Here is a 19,391-nt window from a genome sequence, read left to right on the forward strand (position 1 = left end):
ACTGTGAAAAGTCTAGTCCACTAAATTTATACTTAGTCAACAAAGATTTTTAAATAGGTTACAATTCATCCCCCCGTACTTTCGGATCTGTCGTGCAATAGTCGAACCCGATTTCGACCGTATACAATGTCCATCACTGAATGAATTGCAAAGGCATATAAAATCTGAATGCATGCCTGAAGCTAAATTTTCCAACAGAAAGTATCTGCCTTGAATCACAAAGTGTCTGATCGGCGTACTAATCTAACATCTGAGGTTCACATAAAATTCAAGACAGAAAGGAAGCCGCAAAACTTTATCAGCTGAACTTTCCAGTAGCGAGTTGGAAAAAAAATTAAATGGATACAATTAGAGTTTTTTCAACTTCCTGCTTGCAAACATCACAGCTTAATACTACATGGTTTCGCACTCGGATCAAATCTTTCTCTTGTGAAGTATTCTCTATGTATTCTGCCAAGTAATAGTTCACATGGTTTGTTTATTGATCCTTTAAACAAAAAGAGAGGGAAAAAAAGCGCCATAAATCACTCAAGGGGTTATCGGTCCCACAAAAGTTTACGGGTATTGCTTCCCAATCATTAAAGATTAAGGGGGTTTAGTGAAATTTACTCTAAATTATTACTTTAATGAAAATACTATACAGAAGTGCCATAAATCACTCTTCTCTAAAAAAAAAAGTAGTAATCATAGAAAACTATTTGATCTCATCAAATAATTAATTATAGTGTCAAACAAGTAGGAACCTGGAATATAGGGAATAGAGGGCGTAATACATTTCCAACCAAGTCTGAAAGTACAATTACAATTACTCAAAGCTGAAAGCCTGCTTACATTATTAAAGGATAAAAGGATAAAAATGTACAAAGAGCAGAAGTCATAGTATTATTCACTCTATTTGTTCATTATGCGAGCATATGTTAGTATAATTCACTGTATGATTCACAATTATAATTCATAAGTCATGCCGACCCTTAGCAGCCTACTCTGAGGAATTGCCATAACTTTCTCCCCTTGCCTGAAGTTCTTGCGCAAGAAATTATAAGCATTGTTGACGAAAAATTTCTTCACAAATGAAGAATCTTGTTTAGCCATCACTTCTGCTTCTCCCAAGAGATAGAACACCCCTTGCTCCTTAGCTTGTGTCACAAACTGCATCTCTTCTTCTTCCGAACTAGGGGACACCATTTGTATTCGAATCGAATCTACTTGTTCGTGCAGATCGTCCTCCATGTGGATCCTGGACGAGTTTTTTGATTGTATTTGATCAGATAATACTGTTTCAACTTCTCTGTCTGCACCTTGATGATCATGCACTCCAAGAATATAACGTTCTTGTTGTATGAACTGGTTTAATTGTTCCACCAATTGGTTTTCAAAGTCCTCTGTATTCCCAAGTTGATCTTTGTACCCTAACCTAACAACACACCGGAACACCTTGTATTCTCTAGGCTCAACTTGTCGAAACAAGAAACGTTCCTGTAATGCTACTTTACTGATAGGGATGGATTTTATTGACACCAGAACTATGATAGAATGGACTGATGGAATATTGGAGACGAAGTGAGGAAATATAGGGGGAATCCCCTGTACTAGTTCAGAGTAGAGTAATCCTATCCCGGGTACTCTTTTGATGTCTGGACTCTTGGCCAAATCCCTAACGTAGTCACTGGACACCTTGTTATTGAGCTCGAATTGGTATCGAAGTTTTTGAACATAGTGCCAAGTTCCCATCATGAGCACGAGCACGACTGAAAAAGCCAAGGGTAGATAACCACCTTGCACGAATTTTGTCAGCTGGGCGGATAGGTATGTAGATTCAATGGACAAGTATACCATGTAGAATATTGTAATCCACCAGATGCTGATTTTCCATATAACAAGCATTATTAATGTCACCATATGTGTGGTAATGATCTCAGCAATAACCACAGCTATACCATAAGCATGTCCCAATTTTTCTGTGGTTTTGAAGCTGAGAGTAACTAGAACACAAGCAACCATGAGGAAGTAATTGAGTTCAGGGATATAAACCTGACCCTCATATTTGGCAGATGTGTGCATTACTTTCACCCTTGGGAAACAACCTAGACTTTGGGCCTGGGCCACAATAGAAAAGGCTCCTGATATCATTGCTTGACTTGCAATAATGGCCGCAGCAACTGCAACTACAAATGTTGGCCAGTATAGTGGATCTGTAAGAAGCAGCACCATCAAATCAATTATGTATGGTGTTTGATTTATATCCATTACTTCAAAACATATGTTGGGAACTTGCCTGGAACGGAGTCATAAAAAGTATTCTCAACATTTTCAGGGAATTTTGAGAGATAAGCAGCTTGTCCGCTGTAAGCAGAGAGCAAAGCTGGAAATACGAGGCAACTGAAGCTTATCTGCCATACATATATACACATGGCGAGTTCATTTTTATTGCTCATAAAATTATAAGAAGATGGAAAAAAAAAATGAAGACTTGACTTACTTGAACAGACCGCACACTGAAGTGACCCAAATCAGCAAACATAGCTTCGGATCCTGTATGGTTTCATAAAACAATCTTTCATAAGAACACAGACGAGAAGTAATGAAAGTGAGGAGATGATAGAGAGTGGAGACAAAAGGGTGATAATCTATCAAGTTTAACTTTTATAAACTGAGTGAATAAATAATATACACAATCAGGCTGTTAAAAAAGTGACTAATGGGTTCTATTTATAATAAATGTAGACTTGTAATACGAAAGTGTGATAAGTAACATGCTATAATCAATTAAACTATATATTGAAAAAGCGGGGAAGGCAAGAAGGAAGGAATTGAGCTTGAAAGCTTTCACATATTGATGCCGAGACTAGATTCAGAACTAGACTCGGGTAAAGCTAGGTATTCAGTGCTCCTTGTATAGGGTTACAATGCTGCGCACCCCTAAACTACAAGATTTCTTTGAAGCTCCTGCAACATCGGATATGTGAAAAATCCCTCTACAAATCATTCTATTACAATATAAGAGAAGCTCTTCGTTCTTTCTTCTCATGCTTGAGCGGATCCCCTTTTAAGGTTGTCAAATTTCCTTTAGTTCCTGATGACTATATATGAATAACAGGGGTCTAACGATCAAGAAAACAGATGCGTCTCAATAAAATTCTAACCTGTAATACAGAGGAAAACTCCACCAAGAGAGATCCATCCTTTTCTACCATTTCTTTTGAAGTAGTCAACAATGTATTTGGGATTAAAGGCACGTAAGACGCTCACATCATACTTGAACAGGTTGTAGAGACCGATGCCACTTATGAATAAAAACCAAATGCAAATGGCTGGAGCAAATGAATATCCCACCTTGTCTGTACCAAAACGTTGAACACAGAATAGGGCTACCAGAATTGCAATGGAAATACCCACAACCGCATCTACAGGTATATCATTAAAAAGGATTAAGAGAAAGTGAATTCATTATCATCCTTTTAATTTTTGTAGGACTATAAATAATCACCTTCGCCTAAAGGCTTTATCCCACTTACGGCCGAGAGAACTGCATGCAAAAAAACACCATATTAGACAAGAATTTTTAACGTATATATATTGATAGTACTGTAAATAATTTTTATACATACAATGTATCTAACATAGAATTTAGAAATTCTTACACTATTAGATCATCCAAAACATATTCACTAATAACAGGTGAAATCTGAAATCTTGAAAATAATTAAGGCACTTTATTACAACAGGTAAATATGATTGATAGTGTAAAAATTATTTGCATTATCGGTGACTGTTAGTTAAACTCTTTAACATACCATAGTACTTATGTTCTAGATTAGTAGTTCAGCTTATTATTATAGGCAGTTACTTATAGGTATCTCTTTAAATATTTACTGTCAGTGTACAAAACTGCCTATAAAATAGTTTGAAATGATAATCTAGGAGTAAAAAGGAGAGTATAAATTTGGTATTTAGAGACCTGAGATGCAAGGAGTGAGAACTCCATCTCCAATAACCATAGAAGTTCCGAGGATGGCGACGAAGACAAGTAAAAATTTTGCAAATTTACTGTTCTCCAACTTATGTCTGATTTTTTGAGCCCTTCTAAATTGATTGGATGGTATGTCCAAATTGTAATGGGAAAGCTCTCTGTCCTCTGGCTCCTGGTTTGGGATAAGACTCACTTTTGCATATCGACACATTAAGGAATACAGCGCAAATGCTCCCCCTGCATGCGAACAAAAGAAGCAAATAAAACACGTATACTTAAAAGAAGAAATTAACTAATCTCTCTGTTTCATTTATAAAATCATATTTACTCCCTTCAAATTTCAAGAGTTAAACTTGTTAATTTTAACCGTGAATTCAGATATAATCTTTTTTTTTAAAATAAAATTTATATACTTAGAAAGTACTGCATAAAAAGTACTAGAAATCATAATGAATACTTAGACAGTATCTTGGCTCTGATACCAATTGTTGCGGAAGCCAAATGTATATAGTGTGAATGAGTCACAACTACTATACCAAAAATTATGACAACCACTAAATAATAAACAAGACAATAAGACAACAATAAAAGAACACCAGAATTTACGAGGTTCGGCCAATTTTTCCTACTTCCTCGGACACAATCAATATTTTATTCCACTCCAAAATTACAAGTGAAATAATACTAAAGAGAGAAGATACAAATGCCTTAAGAAGATAACAAAGGCAAATGAGAGGTGTACCTAAATCCTAAACATTAGGCCTCATTTTATAGGGTGAAATTCTCATTCAAAATTGTCATCCACCGATGTGGGACTTTTGACAATTTCAACAAATCTCCACCTTGGCAAAATTCCACATCTTCAATTTTCTCTCAATAACAAATTTTGGTCGTGTCTTCATCTTCAATCTTTAGTGTTCAACAATGTTGATCAAATCCAAACAAAGTCACCACTTTTGTCAGTATATCAGCAGGGTTCTCCGTAGTATGAATTTTCTTCACCGTGACTCCACCTTCTTCTATGATTTCTCGTACGAAATGATACCGAACATCAATGTGCTTCGTCCTTGCATGATAAACTTGGTTCTTCGCTAATTGAATAGCACTTTGACTATCACAAAAAATTATAATATTTTTTTGTTCAATACCAAGCTCCTTTAGCAACCCCTGAAGCCAAATTGCCTCCTTCACAGCCTCTGTAATAGCCATGTACTCTGCCTCCGTTGTAGACAAAGCAACTGTTGACTGCAAAGTAGACTTTCAACTAACTGGTGCCTTTGCAAAAGTAAACACATAACCAGTAGTTGACCTTCGTTTGTCCAGATCACCCGCAAAATCTGAGTCACAATATTCAACTACAGACCGATTGCCTTCCTGCTCAAAAACTAACCCAACATCTACAGTACTATGAATATACCGTAGAATCCATTTCACAGCTTGCCAATGCTCCTTTCCTGGATTATGCATATATCTGCTAATAACTCCAACGGCTTGTGAAATGTCAGGTCTCGTACAAACCATTGCATACATCAAGCTACCAACAACATTTGCGTATGGTACCCTTGACATATACTCCTGTTCAGTTTCATCCTTTGGCGACATAGTAGTACTTAGCTTAAAATGGGAGGCAAGTGGCGTACTAATTGGCTTAGTCTTCTTATCTATGCCAAAACGCTGTAGTACTCTCTTCAAATATTCTTTCTGAGATAAACAGAGTTTCTTTGAACGTCTATCTCTTATTATCTCCATGCCAAAAATTTTCTTTGCCTCACCCAGATCCTTCATCTCGAACTCCTCCTTCAGTTGAATCTTCAACTTATTAATTTTTTCCGAATTCTTGAAAGTTATCAACATATAGGAGAAGATATACAAAGGGGCCATCATTAAGTTTGCACAAATACACACAACGATCGTATTTGCTTCTCTTGTACCCTTGCCGCAACATAAACTTGTCAAATCGCTTGTACCATTGTCTAGAAGATTGTTTCAATCCATACAACGATTTTTCAAGTTTGCGTACCATATTTTCTTTTCCAGCAACTTTGAATCCTTCTGGCTGAGTCATGTATATTTCCTCCTCCAAGTTTTCATGTAAAAATGCAGTTTTTACATCCATCTGAACTAGTTCCAAATCCAACTGTGCTACCAAAGCCAACATAATTCTAATGGAGGAATGTTTTACAACTGGAGAAAATACTTCATTGTAATCAATTCCCTCCTTTTGAGCATATCCTTTGGCCACCAATCTTGCTTTGTAGCGAACATCTTCTTGGTTAGGAAATCCTTCTTTCTTTGCAAATACCCATTTGCACCCAATTGCTTTCTTTCCCTTCGGGAGATTGGCCAATTTCTATGTATGATTCTGATGAAGGGACTACATTTCTTCATTCATGGAAATCCTCCACTTATCTTCTTCTAAACTTTGGATTGTGTCTTTATAAGTGGTAGGAACACCATCAGCTACAATTGAGGTTGCACAAGCAACCGTCTCTATGAGACGAATAGGTTTCGTTATTGTCCTTTTTGGCCTGTTGGTTGCTATTGATTCAAGTTGTTGTCGAGGTTCCTGAGTTGGAATCTCCCTCTCTACTAGCTCTTCTTCCAGAGGGTAATCTTCATTTGTTTCCTCCTCTGCTTCTTGCATAGGAAAAATAAATTTTCCCTCAAACTCCACCTGCTTTAATGCACCACCAGTTTGTTTGACATCTTCAACTGTCACCTTATCTGTTATGGCAGATTCATCAAAGGTAACATCTCTGCTGAATATAATATTCCTTGTCTCTAGACACCATAAGCGGTATCCTTTGACTCCAGAAGTAATCCCCATAAGTATAGCCTTCTTTGCTCTCGGATCCAATTTTGACTCTTTCACATGATAGTATGCAATTGAGCCAAACACGTGCAAAGAGTCATAATCTACCATTTTTCAAATGGTGTCTTGCCATCAATGGCAGCAGATGGTAGACGATTAATGAGGTGGCATGCATATGTAATTGCATCAGCCCAAAATTCTTTGCCCAAGCCATCATTGGAGAACATACACCGTACCTTCTCCAGTAAAGTCCGGTTCATACGTTCTGCCACTCCATTCTGTTGTGGTGTATGTCTGACAGTGAAGTGTCGGACGATGCCATCATTTTTATAGACCTTATTGAAATGATTATTTTTGTATTCACCTCAATTGTCTATGCGAATACACTTGATCCTCCTGCCTGTTTGATTCTCCACCATCGTTTTCCATTTGAGAAAAATTCCCAACACTTCATCTTTCCTCTTCATTGTATACATCCACACTCTTCGGGAAAAATCATCAATAAATGTTACAAAATAGTGCTTCCCACCCAATGAAGGTGTTTTGGAAGAACCCCAAACATCAGAGTATACATAATCCAAAATGCCTTTAGTATTATGGATCGTTGTACCAAATTTAACCCTTGTCTGTTTTCCTTTGACACAATGCTCGCAAAACTCCAAGTTGCAAGTCTTTACGCCTTTTAACAATCCTTGATTAGATAGAGCTTTCAAGAATTTCCCTCCAGCATGTCCCAAGCGTATGTGCCATAGCCTGGTTGCTTCTGCCTCTTTGTCATCACTGGATGTCACTGTTGTTGTCCCAATAACTGTACTACCACGATAGCGGTACATGTTATTGTTCTTCCGATTGGCCTTCATTACCACTAGTGCACCGGAGCATATTCTCATCACTCCATTTTCTGCAATAATTTTGAACCCTTTTGATTTTAGGGCTCCCACAGAGATGAGATTCTTCTTCAAACCCGGTACATATCGAACATCTGTTAATGTTCTGATCATTCCATCATGGCTCCTTAATCTTATTGAACCAATGCCATATGAGGTAAGAGGGCTGTTATCCGCCGTGTGGATGACTCCATATTCTCCTTCTTGAAAATTCACCAACCAGTCCTTGTTGGGACACATATGATAGCTACAAGCCGAGTCCATCAACCATATATCTGATAATGTTGAGAAGTCTGAATCATCACAATCAGCTACATTTGAATCCATAATGGCCTTTCCATTGTTATGTTTGGCCTTATTCTTCAACTTCGGACAGTCTTTCTTCCAGTGCCCCTTTTCTCGACAAAAGGCACATTCATCTTTGCTGGGTCTAGATCTCGACTTGGATCTTCCCTTCTTAGTCCTCGTTTGATTTTGAGGACGACCCTTCACAATTAGTGATTCTCCTTCTCCGCCCTTCTGTTTTTCTCCCTTTCTTTGTTCATAGCTGTACAAAGCCGAACAAACTTCTCTGAGAGAAATTTCGTCATTTCCATGGAGTAGAGTAGTTTCAAGGTACTCGTACTCATTAGGAAGTGACCCCAACAACATCAAGGCCAAGTCACCATCATTAAAAGTTGCATCCATATTTTGCAAATCTGTGACCAACTTATTGAAATTGGTAATATGTTCATTCATTGTGGTACCAGGAACATAGGTGAAGCGAAACAGTCTCTTCTTCATGTACAATTTATTTTGACTGTTTTTCTTCAAAAATTTATCCTCCAGTGCTTTTCATAATTTACTTGCAGAAGTTTCCTTTGTGTATGGATATTTCTGCTCTCTAGCAAGGTAGGATCGAATGGTACCGCAAGCAACATGATTGATAATTTTTCAATCTTCTTCTCCAATAACATCTGGCTTCTTTTCTTCAACGGCAAGATCTAGCCCTTGTTGGAAAAGAACATCTAGAACCTCGCCTTGCCACATCCCAAAATGTCCTGACCCGTCAAAAATTTCTACCGTAAATTTTGCATTTGACACAATTCTTGTCATAAGCGAAGATGCCAACGATGACGTATTATTGACACTTGATGTAGATTCTTCTTGTTTATTGTCTGCCATTTTGACACAAATATTATTTAGTAGCTGACGACACAAATCAAGATTATTTCCTTTCTGGTGTGGAAGATCAGACTAAGCTGCAACCACAGAGCATACTCAGATAGAACCTTGACTCAGTTACCAAGATAGATCTTTTCTGATGTGGAAGATCAGACTATGCTGCAACCACAGAGCATACTTAGACAGTACCTTGGCTCTGATACCAATTGTTGCGGAAGCCAAATGTATATAGTGTGAATGAGTCACAACTACTATACCAAAAATTATGACAACCACTAAATAATAAACAAGACAATAAGACAATAATAAAAGAACATCAGAATTTACGAGGTTCGGCCAATTTTGCCTACTTTTTCGGACACAATCAATATTTTATTCCACTCCAAAATTACAAGTGAAATAATACTAAAGAGAGAAGATACAAATGCCTTAAGAAGATAACAAAGGCAAATGAGAGGTGTACCTAAATCCTAAACATTAGGCCTCCTTTTATAGGGTGAAATTCCCATTCAAAATTGCCATCCACCGATGTGGGACTTTTGACAATTTCAACAAAAGTCATAGTCAAAGAATAACTCGCTTGACTCTAGAAATTCAAACTCTATCATTCTTTTTGGAAGAGATGATGTATTTGATAAGACACAAAGTTATATTTAAAGTACATTAGGATTTGCGAAGTTAAACGTATCATAACGTTGCTATAATTATAGAGCATGTCATTAAGAGTAAATAAAAATCTTAAGAAAAAACATTCTAAGAAAAATATCATTCTTTATAAAATAAATTAAAATTAAAAGAAAAAAGTATTATGCAAAATGAAATAGATGAAGTTAGCGGTGTTCACGGTTCAATTTGAATTGATTTTTACTTAAAAGAAAATCGAACCAACTATGTCTGTTTTTAATATACCAGAACCAAATCAAATTAATCAAGTAGTTTTTTCATTGATTCGGTTTTTATTAGTTTTTGTCTATTTTTTTAGTTTGATTGATTTGTTGGATAGTGGTGCGATCTCTTGGGAAGAGATTGCTTCGGAGGTCAAGACGTTCCCAACGTATTAAGAGGTCCTTACCTTAGACAAGCTGGTCATCAAGATTAGAAGAATCAAATTATTGCAAAGATACTCTATTGATATAACTTTAAGAAGAAAATAGAAAGGGAACACAGATATAATTAAAATAGAAACTTTTAGGAAATTAACAACATATTTGAGGAATAAAGAATATTATTACTGACCATATAAAGAATTGGGGGATTAGCTAAAGAGTGAATTCTGGCAGCTGATGGAGGTGGGCGATTCTACAATGAGGCTTTTAATAAAGGAAATCTTACATAAATGTCTCAAATAAGTCCCAACTTACCAATTTCTAGTCATTAATAATAAATTTATCAAAATTAGCCAAACACATATAAAAATTAAAAACTCAAATAAATAAGGTTATTTCTCTCCAAGAATCACACGCAAAGAGCTCCTTCCATATTTTTAAGCGTGATTAGCAAAATTAGATGCAAGACGAAAATATAATTTTATGGATGAGGTAGCAAATAAGGTGATGAAATATATATATATATATATATATATATATATATATATAAAATTACAAGATTCCAAAAATCTAAGCAAAAAAGGATATTTTTCAATTGGTAGGTTGAAATTCATTGAAAACATATAGATGAGTCAATATACAAATTTTGAGGAAGATTGTTGATATATAAAGTTTGAAGAAGATTGAAGGTGATTTGGACTAATTTGGTATAAAAATTCGTAGTTAAAATCGAGCTCATTTTTTTTTCCTGCGACACATGTATCACTCATGTATCTCACTACATGGATGTACGTGTGATATACATTTGATACATATATGATACCTATGTGATACACAAATGATACACAATATTTTTTTTCATGTTCATCTTCTACTTCGAATTTTCAATTCAAACCACCTCAAAACTCCATAAAATCATCCCAAAACTGAGATTCAAGCTCCTTAAGATGTACCCAATCTATTCTAATAATACTCACTCAAAAGAATATAAGCATTTAACCTTTCTTTTGTTACAAATAGCTAATTGGCTAATATTGATACTATTTGACTATAGTAATATTTTATGAATTGACCAATTTTTAGAATAAGCTACTTCGAAATGGACATAGTTGGTAGTTTCGTACAATAAAAGGGGAAATGGACTTCAGTTGTAGAAGGTTTCTAATGTGAAAAGATTATTTTTTTCAAAAGTATACATTATATATATAAAAACTTATAACAAGGTATCCATATATATCTCTAGATGAAATAATAGAAAGTAGCAAGGGACATGTTATAACTTACCATCGCCATTGTCATTGGCCCACAAGACAATGAAGACATACTTAGTCATAGGTACGAGGATAATGGTATAAATGATGAGGGACAAGACCCCGAGAATGTCATCCTTGTGTCCAATATTATCAGTGAAAGTACTTGCATAAACGTAAAGAGGGGAAGTCCCTATATCTCCGTAGATAACTCCTACCGACTGAAATGCTAAACTCAATATTGTCTTCCAATCAGCCTGCAAATATGAATTACAGTCATTTCATGCATGCATTATCATCAATGACCATAACCAAGTTGTAATACAATCCTGGGATAAGAATTAACCTTATATACAGACAAAAAAAAAATTGACACATCCATTAATGTCATTTACAAGGTAACTTACTATTGGAAAACAAAATTCTAACTTGAATAGACTTACGGATAAATTAGAATAGCTTATGTTGAAGTCTTGAAGATACAATTAAATAAAAGAAAGTGTTCTCTCCGACAACTTAACTTTTTAAATTAAATGGTCACACAATTTAATATGGCATCAGAGCAGGCATAGGTACTTAGTTCAAGTCTTATGGTCACCTATTATCAAAAAGAATTTTTATGTGTTTGACCCATAAAAGAGAATAAGGTCTAAACATAAGGAGGCGTGTTGAAAATATAATATAGAAAAAATAAAATTATATTCTTTCTAACAACTTATACTTTTAGATGAGATGGTCATATAATTTTAACAACTTTGATATTATCCTTTGTAACAACTCCTTAGACCCAAAATCTTGTACAATATTTTTCAGGTTACTTATTCATGTTCAATGTAAAAGTTACTTGCAATTACTGTTTTAGTTACCTAATTATAATATTCTTATTATTTCTTTAACTTTTATACATTGGCAATCAAAGTAATTTTTTATATTATTAGTTCGCCTAAAGGATAGCTACGTCTCACAATAAGTAGAGTAAGTAACTTAAAAAAAAAAAAAGGTTACCAATTATAACATGTTAAATTATAGTATAAATATTTTGTACATTATCTGTATATTATATAGCATATCCAAGACTTTGAGAAGATAAGTGCACTATTACGAAATGTTAAATCTAAGATTTTAATTTGACAGATGCAATCTTTAGGTTTAGGTTATTACCATTAAATTTGAAGTGCTAAAATTTTAAACAATAAACCATTCAAAGAAAGAAAAACAGTACTACTTGATTAAAACACAATAAAGGTACACTAGATATTGGGGGAGGATCCAATTTCTTTTAAGGTAAATACATATACAAGAATTCTACCGAAATTCGCGGAGTTTAATAACCCCTCAATATAACACATAAGTCTTTTATGCTAGTATGCTAGATATGCTCATTTCCAATAGGTGGGCCTAAGTCTAGAAAAAGAAAGTAAAACAAAAATGTGGGACTTGAACCTCGGACCTCACCTATAGAGATACATTTAGTAACTATACTACTCACTCCGTCTCATATTATCTGTCATTATTCTCTTGTACACGTCCCTTAAGAAAAATTAATTAGGATGAGATTTTGACTACTTTACTCTTATTTGTGTCTTAATATTTAATCTTTCTTCATTGGTATTTGATCAAAGTTAATCATAATTGGGGTGTTTGATAATTATTATTAAGGGTAAAAAGGAGAAAAGATAATCAATTTTGTCTTGAATTTCTAAAGTAACAAATTATTTGAGACAACTATTTTTAATAACCAGATTGATAATATGAGATAGAGGGAGTACCATATAATTTATTATTGGGTACACACACACATGTTATATACAAGGTCAAAGGAAGAGATCATGAGTGCATGTGAACCCATACCCTCAGAGGCGGATCTAGTATTTGAACTTTATGGGTTCAAATTAAATTCAGAATTCTATCACATCGCGTCTAATATACTGGGTTCAAAATCTATTTTTGCACTTATTTAACTAAATTTTTAACACATATAAAGAGCCTAAGCTAAAGTCAGATCTTCTTTGGTCCGCCCTTGCATGCCCTCCACATAAATTTGCCACACTGTATATGAGTTAAATCTATTTCTTACACTAATTATGTATATAAGTTATTAAACTCCATACATAATATATTTACCATACTGAAAATATATATAACCTAAACTCTATACTACTATAATAAAATGTGAAGTATGTACCTTAGAGGCGTGTCTTGCCGGAGAGTCTGAAACTTTTCCAGCTTCCAAGTTGAGTGAGTCTACACGGTGTAACTTCGCCCATGAGACTTTCCGATCCTTGAGCTGACCGTTTTCTGCAGCCTCTTCTCTATCTGAGCTTGCCATTTAGATTCACTCGGGCTTTCACTTCTCTTTCCTTTATATATAGTCCCTCAATACATTGAATATTAGCCCGATTCCCATCCTCTTTAATACAGTATTTTGTACTTGCAGCAATTATTATAATATATTTAATACAGCTCATAATTTGTTTATATAGCTCGTTTGGAGTAAATATAGGTTTTGTTGTCACCATCCCAAGTCTTTGTAAAGACTTTTTCGATCATTACTATGTATGTAGTACATACATGCAAATAAAGCTTCCACTGGAATTTCAAGGGATTCCACAAAAATGTAAGAATTGACACACTATGATTCAAATTTATGTCCTAGAATAATTCTTAAATCTTACTATGTCAAGACGACTCAAAAGCTTCCATTTTATTTAAAAAGAATTATTTAATTTATGCAATATATTTTTCAAACAAAAGTGATAGTAGTGCCACTCCGCTAAACCTGGCTTCTAATATTTTCGACACAAAAACAAGTCTTATATATGCAGAACGTCGTGTATATACTGCATATGTATCTTGAAAATGGATTTATTGCTTTCATTATATCACTGTACAAAGAAAAACAATTTGTTGCATTCCTAACGTCACCATACAATGAAAAAATAAAATAAAAATTTATTAATTAAGAAGGTCGAACAAAAAGCACTAGGACCCTCATTTTTTATATTGGACAAATCGAAAAGTTTGAAAGAAAAAAATACCCCTATGTTATGTCTTCCATTATTTAGGGAATTTTTGTTAGTAAATACTCTCTCCATTCACTTTTAGTTGTCAAATATTTTAAAAATAAATTTTCATTTTTACTTGTCATTTTTCGCATATCAAGAGAAAAATTATTTATTTTTTCTGTTTTACCCTCAGTATTAATAACTCATTCCAAACCATTTTTCAAATCCATTAAGACTATACACTAATTAATATAGTTATCATGATAAATTATACACTTTATTTTTTATTTCGGCGTGCAAAGTAAACAAGTAAAAGTGAACGGAGAGAGTATTAAAGTTTAGGGTAAGTGACTGTGAATCAGACAAGTTTAAATGGTTGATCAATCCTGCTCCCTTCTAACCTTCCCTTTCTTTATACGCATCTTTTTTAATCATTTCAGCATGTACCTTAAAGGCTTAAACACATGTATGGGGTATCATTATTGTGGTTTTATATGTCTGACCATTGAATTCTTCAACGAAATTGATTGTTATATGTGGTAGCAGTGAAATCAACTAATTTATTGTCTCTCTCGATCTTGCTGTTTTAAAATATTGCAATAACTAAACACCAGCGACTTCTTCAGTCAAACATCACACGGAGAAAGTAAGTTATTTCATGATTAATTATCTCAAAATTAGTTATTTTGAGTTATTTATTCAATTTCTCATTGGGATAAAAAACATTACAATCTCAAAATAATTAATTCTGAAATTAGTTATACCACGATTTTATCTCAACCAAATATGAGACGTCTCAAATTTAAATCCGAAATTAATTATCACATAACCCTCGTATACCAAACCAGCCCTAAGAAAACGAGATTGTTCAGTGTTCACGTTAGCTAGATAGAGATATTTTCGGGAAAAGTTATGTCAATTTACCACAGCAAAGAGGACATTATAATGAAAGAAAATAAATAAATCTAACAAGTGCTTTGCCAAGAAACCAAAAGGATACAACAGTAGTCATATACTCCTGTTTTAAAAAGAATATATCTATTATTATTTGAAAAGATAAATTAAATTTTCTTTGATCATGTTCTTCGTAAATAATTTTTAAATATTTTAAATTATTAAATATTTTGACTTATATTATTTTTATATAATTTTTAAGTATATAAATTTTATTTTAAAAATATTTAAAAGAACCTATATTCAAATTCACACTGAAAATTAGTCAATTTGACATTCTGAAAAGATTTAAACAAATTGAGCGAATATCTAGTTAGCACCTTTTTCATAACAGACAAGCGACCCAATATCTTAAGTTCATAGTGATTATACATATAGAGCAGGTGTTTACTAGTCCACTGGTTATATGGTGTAACACATTTAGGTTGAATTAACACTTTTAAATTCACAGTGACAGCATGTGCATATATTTAAGTAGGGGTGTACATAATTTTATACATACCACATTATCGAATCAAAAATTTTGATATTCGATATGGTATTTGATTTTAAATTTTAATATTTTACGATATTCAATGTTTAGAGAAAAAATATCAAATACTGTATTGAATACATATTTATGTTCACAATAAAATTGTTAGATTATAGCATAAATATTAAGCTTAAAATTTTGAGAAGCTTGCTAGTGTGAAGTAACTATATAAACATTGACTACATATTTTCTTTTTGGTCTTTCTAATTAATCAAGTTAAAAAATTTATAGCATGTTCTGGGTGCATTAATGATTTTGTTTCCCTTTCGGTGAAAGAAAAATAGCAATTGGGTCATAAGCTACAAGTACATTCTTGTGATATTTGATTTTTTATTTGTTTACCCTCAAAATCGGATAACAATTAAATTTGTAAGTAATTTTAAGAATATGCGGATTAACTTGATACAAAGCGATGAACTAAGTTACTATTGAACAAACAAAGATAAAACAAATTCAAACCACACGACTTGGATAGTTTCAGCCTTAGTGAAATAGTCACTCTCGAGTCAGGCTCACCACGACCGACACCAATGAAAAAGAGCAAGAGCTAGTGACAGAGAAAATAATAATATATCGCTTTTGAGTGCCTGTTACCACGTCCTTCATGAATTATCAGACCCCCTTTTATATAGTAGGGGAGTCCTACTTTAAGTACAACTCTATAAAAGGTAAATACTCTTCTGATTTACTGATTGCCAGTTCCTTATCGATACGTACTGAGATCCCAGCTGTGATATCCAGCCGTCACGGATATTTCGGCATTCTGTTGGCTATGCTTGATTGTCCGACAATGTTTTTCGAAGTCGTTCGAGGCTAGGATCGATTTTTGAACCATGACCTCGACATTCTCGAGGGCAGATGTCATGCCCTCGGATTCTGGCTCGGTGGGACCTTTAGCTCGATTTCGGTCTTTTGCCACCATGTATCGAGCCTGGCTTATCTTGTCGGAGGTAGGGATGCACCATGAGCTCGATTTTACCCGTATACAGATACTCCCCTCGTTTCTCGGAGAGTAAACGATGAAAAACGACATGAGCTTCCGATTCTTACTTCGACACATCGCGACAGAAATGACAAAACATCTGAAACGTCTTGTCAGTCAAGTCATAATGGCATTAAATGCATGTCAGCCGCTGGTCGGCCGGCCCTGGACGTGAAACGTCACTGAACTACTATAAATACCCCCTCTTTTATTCATTTTTACTTTACATCAAACCTTCTACCCTCATACCCTCAGGATTTCAATACTCTTTAGCACTTTTACCCCTGTTACTCGAGGTCCTTTGCAAGAATTTTTACCCATCTTCTTCTCAAGCCAACAAGTCTAATTCTTTAACTTCCTTTCTTTCCTCATCTTTCCTAGATTTTCCTCCATTTTTACTTTCTAAAGGAATGGCAAAGACTTCCAAAACCGTTCCCCAGAAAGAAGTTCCTTCTACTTCGCGGCCGACTACTGAGATCGAGAAGACTGCTTCGAGCGAGGCCGTTGATGAACTAGTACCTGAACCCCCCTTGAAAATGTTCATCCCCGGAGGATGCTCGGTCAACTAATATTTCATGATTGAAAAGCCTTCCTCCGTACAAGGTCGGTGTGAGGAGGTCTCGAGATACATCTGCTCGATTATCGAAGAGGTACTCCCTACGGTCCGAAAAGACTGCAATTAGGCTGATAAAGACATAGTGGTCCCCGACCCCGAAGAGGCCATTACCACCTATGTCTAGGGATATCTAAGTATTTACACTTATCCCTTTACATTGGGCCCGGTAGACCCAGTCATTTTAGATTTCTGCAAGAGGTACAACATGTGCCTAGGCCAGATTCATCCATCACTTTGGAGAATCGTGTTCCCCCTCCGATTTTTTGTGAGAAAAATCGATGGGTGCTCATTCGCCATTGATCATCTACTCGGCTTATACAGCCCCCTAATCTTCTAGGGGCTAATAGATCTTGTACGTCGGGCCAGTAAAGCCCCGTTCTCAAGTATCGATGAGGACTGGGATTGAGGCTGGCAAGGCCATGTTGTGCGAGTGAGAACTTCGGACTTGATTCCGGCTGAATGCAGGCCATTCCCCGAGAAGTGGAATACGTCACGTAAGTAGAACTTTCTTTAGAATGTTGGTTTCATGTTTACTTCTATTTTTCTTATCAGTATTCGTGGTGGTGCAGTCGTCGCTCGGGTCCCAAATGTTGTCCCTCGACTCAAGGAGTAGTTCGACGGTATCATTTCACAGATGCCCTACTCGGAGCGCTCATGGCGCAAACTCTCAAAGAGCCGTTGGAAGGCCCGTTCCCATGGTGAGACTTCTTTCCCGAGTAGGTTGTGTTAGGCTTCCTCTTTTAACATTAAGCCCTTATTTCCTTTACTTCTTTTTGCAGGCTTGCCTAAGGATGTCGAGCTTAGGCCTCTAGTCGGTGGAGAGGACTTACCTGTTGAGTCTCATGCTCCGGGATAGGCCGGTGAGAGGAAAAGGAGGAGGGCTCTGAGTTCCCTGAGCTCGGAGAAAAAGAAAACAAGGAGAAGGCTAGTGCACAAGCCAAAGGAAAACACCAGCTCCCGAGCACCTGCTTCAGACTTGCTCTATCGGCTGAGGGATGAGTCCGAAGGAGAAGAGCCTTTCATTTTTGTGGCCCACGAGCCGTCGCCCCCTCGAAGAGTAGGGGGCCGTTGAACCAGAGATTAGTGAGGCCGATCTGCCTCAAGCCAGGGAAGTCGATGAGGAGGCCGGGGCTGAGGCTTCCCAGGATGCAGACAGTGCCCCGAAGGAGGAATTTGGCGTGATAGGCATCACCGAGTCACCCTTATTTACCGAATCCATGTACAACGAGGCCCAAACGATGAAAGAACGCCCCAACGAGGGGGCCCACGGAGCAGACAACTCTCTTCGCTGCTTTTTGATGGCGTGGATTCCACCGCCACAGAGGATGTCACCAGGTTAGGTGACTTAGAGGTATCGAGGAAAAGTCCGTCCTCAGGGGAAAGTGGGCCTAACTCGAGCCAGAGACTGATCAACCGGTTTCCTGCCCCGAGTGCGGATCCTGGTCCGAAGCGATCCATTATCATCATCATCCCGGAGGATGCCCGGGTTCTTTCCGCCCCCTGTAGGGGTGGCCAGTTACCTCTGGTGCCTGGTGACTGAAGAAGACCAAGCTAAAATGAATGAGGTAGACGCGCTATGCCTGTTCAACTAAGCACAACAGGCGCTGAACTGGGTATCTCTACATATTTTCTAATGATTTCAATTTTCCCTCCGATATTTGAACTAACTTTTTGATAATTCTAACATCTCTTTTGTATTTGTAGGCCTCAATGCTTCACCATGAAACCTTTCTCCGGTATCGGGATGAGCTGAACAAAATTGAAGTCGAAGTCAAAGAACTTGCTGAGAAGAGAGACACGTACAAACTTCTCAGCGAGCAACGTGAAGGAAAGGGTAAGAGCCTTCGAGCTGAGTTGGACGCGGCTCGGAAAAAACACGTCGACCTAGTTGAACATGTAAAAATCTTTGAAGTTAGTGATGATGAGCTAGACACAGTGACTAATGGTCAGAACATGCAGGTCTAATAGAAGATTGATCGAATCGACCAACTACGGGCCGAGATGGATCTAATCAAGGTCGAGGCCGAAGAGTGGAAAGGCATGATGGACTGCTTGGCCTCAGAAAAGGAGACTGCCCCGGCAAAATTGGCCTCGGCAGAGGCCCAACTTTGAGCGACGAGGGAGAAGGCTGAGGCACGGTCCCAAAAAATTGAGGAGCTCCGGTCTCAGCTGA

General features: G+C 36.3%; 1 protein-coding gene across 2 annotated transcripts; it reads right to left on the minus strand.

Moving 5' to 3' along the window:
* Nucleotides 1–751: 751 nt before the first annotated feature.
* On the minus strand, nt 752–13,507 carry LOC107812584 (potassium transporter 5-like). Of its 2 annotated transcripts, XM_075221831.1 has the most exons (8): nt 13,315–13,507; nt 11,164–11,386; nt 3,959–4,207; nt 3,488–3,526; nt 3,144–3,404; nt 2,480–2,532; nt 2,276–2,390; nt 752–2,192 (listed from the first exon to the last, which is right to left on the minus strand). In XM_075221831.1, the coding sequence occupies exons 1-8, from the start codon at nt 13,456–13,458 to the stop codon at nt 946–948; spliced, it is 2,331 nt and encodes a 776-aa protein (XP_075077932.1). In that variant the 5' UTR covers nt 13,459–13,507; the 3' UTR covers nt 752–945. The 2 variants fall into 2 exon arrangements, with proteins under 2 accessions (XP_075077932.1, XP_075077933.1); XM_075221832.1 differs by lacking the exons at nt 11,164–11,386; nt 13,315–13,507 and adding an exon at nt 10,070–10,163.
* Nucleotides 13,508–19,391: the final 5,884 nt, after the last annotated feature.

This window comes from Nicotiana tabacum, chromosome 9 (genome assembly GCF_000715075.1).
Source record: "Nicotiana tabacum cultivar K326 chromosome 9, ASM71507v2, whole genome shotgun sequence".
NCBI lineage: Eukaryota > Viridiplantae > Streptophyta > Magnoliopsida > Solanales > Solanaceae > Nicotiana > Nicotiana tabacum.

What these genes read in the sequence shown, in the direction of transcription:
- LOC107812584 (XM_075221831.1), bottom strand. Translation starts at nt 13,458, where the DNA reads ATGGCAAGCTCAGATAGAGAAGAGGCTGCAGAAAACGGTCAGCTCAAG. An exon ending in CGGCAAGACACGCCTCTAAG is followed by an intron (nt 11,387 to 13,314) that starts GTACATACTTCA and finishes TCATATTTGCAG; the next exon opens with GCTGATTGGAAGACAATATT. An exon ending in AGTTTTCCTCTGTATTACAG is followed by an intron (nt 2,533 to 3,143) that starts GTTAGAATTTTA and finishes GAAACCATACAG; the next exon opens with GATCCGAAGCTATGTTTGCT.